Here is a 5,769-nt window from a genome sequence, read left to right on the forward strand (position 1 = left end):
ATGCCAGAGACCATGTTCTGTTCATCTTTGTGGCCCCAATACCAATGGCGTGCCAAGCACCAGTGACTGCCCAATTGATTTCATGGAGTGAATGAATTGACGTGTTTGCTGTGTGACCACCTGTGTTAAGGTGACATCAGCCACATTCAGACGTGAGTATCTCCCCTGACCCCGGGATCTAGGCTGTCATTCCCACAGCAGCCCCAAGAGCCACCCACACGCAGGGGCCCTGCAGGCTGGAACTGGGCCCAGGCTAGGGAGAGGTGAGGACAGGATGTGAGTCTTGAGGGCGCCAGGTCAGCAGGGCCTGTTCTCATGCTCTCGGGCCGAGGAGGAGTGATTCTCCATCTGGTGGGGCCAGCTGTGGTGCCGGGACATGAGACACAGCGGGGGAGAGGGAGGTTGTGTGTGTGGGGGGAGCTCAGGGAAGCCCATGGTAATCAGGGAGAGGAAAAACAGCCTGGCGATGTTATTGTTACATTAAATACAACTTATAAACAAGCTGGGGCGGCGCTGGGTACAGTGGAGGGGCCACAGCGGTGGGTGAGGGTCAGGGGGGCGCAGTCCGGGCCCGGTCCTGGAGGGGGCTCAGGCTGCCGTCCTGGGAGGAGCTGGACTGGCGGAGGCCTGGCTGCTTGTGGAGGCCTCGCAGCTTCGTCAGCAGCTCCTGGATGAAGTCCTGAGGACAGGGCGGGGGATGCTGAGAACACGGGAGGTGGGGCGCCCCCTGCCCCAGGCCAGCCCCGCCCCTCTGCCGGGCCCCGCCCTCTGCTCCCTGGTCAGTGGGGGGGCGCTGAGGAGTTAGGGAGCGGCAGAGGCTGCAGAGACGGGGAGAGAACGAAATGGAGGAGACAGAGAAAGAGAGAGACCAGAGAGACCGGAGGGACAGGGAGAAAAGTGATAGGGGGAGAGAGAGAGATGGAGACAGAGAGAAACAGAGAAAGATGTAGACAGAGGGAGAGAGACATAGGGACAGAGAAAGAAACAGAGACACAGACAGACATCGAGATGTTTCTCAGGCCAAGAGATGACCAAGAGGGTCCCCAGAGACAGAGGCCTGAGAGGGCCCCACGGCAGACAGACACACAGTGACGTTTGTCCCTCAGGCAGCCCAGAGCTGGTTAGAGAAACATGAATATTTTTCCCTTTTAAAGCAGAGAAGGAAGTGGGAGGGGTTGGGCGGCTCAGCTTCAGGGCCTGGAAGGATGGGAGCCCGAGAGGTGGGGCGGGAGCCCCGGGGTGGTAGAAGCAGTAACGGGGGAGAGACGGAGAGCCTGGCATGGCAGAGGCAGAAAGAGGCGACAGATGGGGGAGCGCGTGGCAGCGGGAGGAGATAATGGAGCCCCAGCAGCAGATGGGGAGGGAGAGAAGAGGCGAGAGACAGGCGTGAAGAAGACAAAGGACCCCCTGGAGACCAGAAAGAACTGAGACAGACAGGGGCTTCCAGCTCCCCCCACCAGGGTGCAGGGCCCAGAACAGGGCCTATGAGGGGGGAGGAAAAACTCACCTCTGTGGGGTTCCTGCACGACTTCAGGAGTCCCTAAACACCAGCCCCACAAAAAACAGTAAATGACTAACACCTACTCCCCTCCAACCCCTTCCCTTTCCCGACAAAGCCCCAAGGCAGCAAGACAAATGGGAGTCAGACTCCTGTGTGGACTGCCCACCTGAGGACCTTACAGAGTGACCGGGGGCAGGGTTGAGCCACTAAATCCAGAGTGGGTGAGAGGGTCACACAGCACTTCCTGTCTCTAGAAGAGCACAGGCCACAAGAGCAAGGAAACAGCAGCCGCATTGCTCTGCTGCTTTTGAGCTGTGTGACCCTAGGTAAGTAATTAAGCCTCTCTGGTCCTCCTTTTCCTCACCTGAAAAATGGAGATAATAATAGCACCTACTTCAGAGGGTTTTGTGAGGGTTCAATGAGTTAACAGTGCAAAGCAACTGAACTAGTGCCAGACACAGACTAAGTGCTCAATAAACATGCTAACTGTTGCTTTACTTTTAGGGAGGTGCAAAGTGGAGGACCAGGAGGAGGCACCCCTACCCCCACCCCGCCGCCCCCAAACACCTACCTGGATTTTCTGGCTTCTCTCGTCTTCACTCTCTAATTCTAACAATTCATCGATGTTGACCTCGTCAGGCATGTCTGCCTCCTAAGGTGAGGGCGGGAGGGGTTGTCAGGGTCCCCTTTCCCCTCCCTCCCTCACCTTTGTTCAAGGCTCTGGGGGCCCAGCTGGCGGGTTCTGTAGCAATAATGTGACAGTCAGGGACAGCACCACCAAGGCGGGACATCTGGGTGTTGGGGGGAGGGGTGACAGATGGGTTGATGGAGGCCTAGGGCCCTGTCCCAGAGCGATGCCTCGAAGCCTTTGGGCTGGCACAGGCCTCTCCTTTTGGCCCCAGTTCTCACAGTGGAAAACAGCCTGATGGAGTTTTGGAATGTCAGATTCTGGGATTCAGGAGAGGGGCTGGCTTCTGCCCTTTCAAGGAAAAGTCTTAGCACTGGGTGTGGGGGAGGAGAGTGGGCAGGCTGGAGCCTGCTGGAGCGGCCCCTTCCCCCAGGGGACAGGAAGGGAGGGGAGGGCTCAGGTCAGCCCCCAGGGACCAAAGTGCAACACATTGAGTCCAGAGGGATGACCAAGGTGGGTAGGAGGGATGAGTCCTGAGCCCAACTTTGAGCAGCCAGGGAAGGGATACCTAGTATGCCTTCTAGGAGCAGTGGCCAAAACACAGGCTGGCTCAGTATCCCTGCTGGGGACAGGACCCAGCTGTCAGAACAGATCCCTGCGGCTATAGATTCTTTCCTCCTCCACCCAAAGTCCTGTAGTTGGCTTCAGGGCCGGGTGGCGGTGGTGGTAATGGGGTTTGTGTGTGGCAGAGAGGGGCCAGCAAAGTCTTGGAGGGTCTATAAGTATGTTACACACCTGCATGAGTCTCTGCACTTGAGCAAGAGCCTGATGCCCAGGGCCCAGGGCTGGCTGGGAGAGCAAGAGGTCGTGGTATCATCTGGGTGGCTTTGTACAGGGACCTATGGTCCTACAGGTGTGAGGTATGTGGCTCCAGCTTGGGAGTGTTTGTCTCATTGTCATGTGGTCATGGCCAGCTGTAGTGCCCACCATCTGAGGATGACCTCATAGGATGACCACTGGCAACTGAATTTGTCTGTTTACCTGTATGAGCCCATGTGTCTGAGAACAGAGGGACTTTTTGTCACTTTGAGGGACCATGGCTTCTACCACTGTCGTGCTGTGCTAAGGAGGGTACGTGTGCTTGGATGTGTCAGTGTACTGCTATGACCATCAAGATACCTGGGATTGTGTTTGGCAGTCCTCGCATGTTGTGGAAAGTGACTTCAAGCACAGTGACTCAAGTGGGTGTCTGTGTCTACAGCATACGTGTCTGTATGTGCAGTTGTAGCTTATGCTGTTGTGAGCCCACAGACAGCTGTAGTTTCTGCCATTGTACGTTTGTGTGTCCCTATAGCTTATGCGGCTTTACGTCGGGGTGTAACTATCATTTCTGTTGTTTTGTGTCTGTGAGTGGCAGTAACATCTGTCATTGTGTTTGGAGGTGGTTACAGTTTTTTTCTTTAGGCGATCATGAATAGTCATAACGAGTCATTTTATGTCCAAGGGTGGCCATTTTAGCTTGTATTGTCTATGTCGCTACAGCTTGTAGGGATGTGCACATATGAACAGCTGTAACTTGAGTCATTTTGTATTTTCATGTGGTTGTGTTGTGTGTCTGCATTTGGCTGTGGTCTATGCTATCGTGTCTGTGGGTGGCTGTGGCTGTAGTACATGTTGATCTGTAAGTGACCACAGCTTGTGACCCTGTAAGTTTGTGTAAGGCTGTTGCTTCTGTCACTGTGTCTGTGAGTGGCTATAGCTTCCGTCACCATGCACATCTGTGTATACTGTTGCTTCCTTTGCTGTGCCTCTCTCTGTGGTCCTATCTCCCCTGTCACCATGTCTATGTTTGGCTTTGAGATATCGTCCTCCCCCGACCCTTTCTCCAGATATGGTGGCTGTGGCTCCCAAGCTTTGCCTCCTCCCCGTCCCCCCATATGCTATGCTAAACCCCTGGCCCTTCCCAGACGTTCGGACACATCTCTGGGGACCCAAGTGTGTGTTTCTCTCTGTCCACGGCTGAGTGCCATCGAGTACAGACAGCCTGGCCAACGAGTGCCTGGCCTGCGGCGGCTGTCCTCTTGTGCACACGAGGCTGCGTGTGCACCAGCGAGCGTGCACCCAAAGGCCCCAGGGCGTTCGGGCTCTGTCTGTTCCGGACCACCCCCACACCCCCTCGCCCAGCCTCGCCTCACCCTGCCGCGGTACAGCTCCTCCAAGCGCCCGTCGATCCACTTCTCCACGTCCAGCCGCCGCTGCAGCTCCCGCCGGTCGTACTTGACGGTGACACGCGCGTGCCGTTTCTGCAACCCCCCGGAGCTGCCCCCCGGCCCGCGAGCCCGCGACGGAGACTGCAGCTTGCTCAGCACCCGCTTGCCCAGCCGCTGAGCTGCCATCCCGGTGCTGGCCCCGGCCCCGGCGCCGCGCTGTGAGCCTCCGCCTGCGCCCAGGGGGCCTCTTACGGGCCGGGCCGGGGCGGGGCCGGCCGGAGGCGGGGGCTCGGGCTTGCTGGGGGGCCGGCCCCGCCCCGGACGCCCCGGGCCTCAGTTTCTCCGTCTGCAGTGTCAGGACGGGCCGCTGTGCAGGCTTGAAGCCAGCCGCTGTGCCGGGTTCAGGTATGGGCGGGGTCCGAGAGCCCTAGGCCGGGTCCCGGAGTCTGGGGCTTCCCCGCCTGGATCCCAGGGGGCGGGGTCCCGGGACAGACTCTCGAGGACCAGACCCTTCTGCGCCCTCTGGCGGCCGCGATGGACGGTGCAGGAGCCCCCGCGCCGCCTTCGCGGCGAGGGAAGGTCAAGCCACAGTACTCTGAGCCGTCATTTGTTCGCTCATTCATTAGCTCATCCCTCCGTTCATTCATTTATTCCCTCACACTAGTCTACAAGTATTTATTGAGTGCTTACTCTATACCAGGCACTGTTCTAGGCACCACTAGGGATAGAGTAGGGAACAAAACAACTCCAGTCCTCTTGGAGTTGATACTCTTGTGATGGAGACAGTAAACATATGCACAGTACATTATACAGTTATTGTAATATAAATATAAAGCTGAAATATATTTATATTTCTCCAAAGCAATGTAAAGCAAAAAAGGAGAAATGGAGCGAGGGTGGGGTTGCAGTTTCATCGAGGGTGATGGGGAAGTCCCTTACTTCAAAACAGGCTTCCCATTTCTAATTATAAGCGGCAAGGGAATAATACTTTATAACTTAAATTTGGCCATGTCCCTCCCCTGCTTTAAACTGTCTATAATTAGGCAATGGTTTCTTAAATATGACACCAAAAGCACAAGCAATAAAAGAAAAAACAGATAAATTGGATACCATCAAAATTTAAAACTTTTGTGTTTCAAAGGACATCATCAAAAAAGGGAAGAGACAACAAAAATTGCAAATCATATATCTCATAAGGTACTGGCATCTAAAATAAATAAGTCCTACAACTCAATAAAAAATCATTTATCTTTACCCCAATTCAAAATAGGCAAAGAGGGGCCAGCCCAGCCTGTGGCTCACTTGGGAGAGCGTGGTGCTGACACCAAGTCAAGGGTTAAGATCCCCTTACCGGTCATCTTTAAAAAAAAAAAAAAAAGGAAAGAATCTGAATAGATATTTCTCCAAAAAAGATATACAAATGGCCACAG

The 5,769-nt window shown here is 55.1% G+C and overlaps 1 protein-coding gene across 1 annotated transcript; it reads right to left on the bottom strand.

Moving 5' to 3' along the window:
• Positions 1-278: 278 nt before the first annotated feature.
• Positions 279-4,540, bottom strand: PPP1R14A (protein phosphatase 1 regulatory inhibitor subunit 14A). The gene is made up of 4 exons (XM_063112791.1): positions 4,325-4,540; positions 2,073-2,153; positions 1,508-1,540; positions 279-679 (listed from the first exon to the last, which is right to left on the bottom strand). The coding sequence occupies exons 1-4, from the start codon at positions 4,523-4,525 to the stop codon at positions 551-553; spliced, it is 444 nt and encodes a 147-aa protein (XP_062968861.1). The 5' UTR covers positions 4,526-4,540; the 3' UTR covers positions 279-550.
• Positions 4,541-5,769: the final 1,229 nt, after the last annotated feature.

The sequence above is a fragment of the Cynocephalus volans genome, chromosome 10 (assembly GCF_027409185.1).
Source record: "Cynocephalus volans isolate mCynVol1 chromosome 10, mCynVol1.pri, whole genome shotgun sequence".
Taxonomy (NCBI): Eukaryota; Metazoa; Chordata; class Mammalia; order Dermoptera; family Cynocephalidae; genus Cynocephalus; species Cynocephalus volans.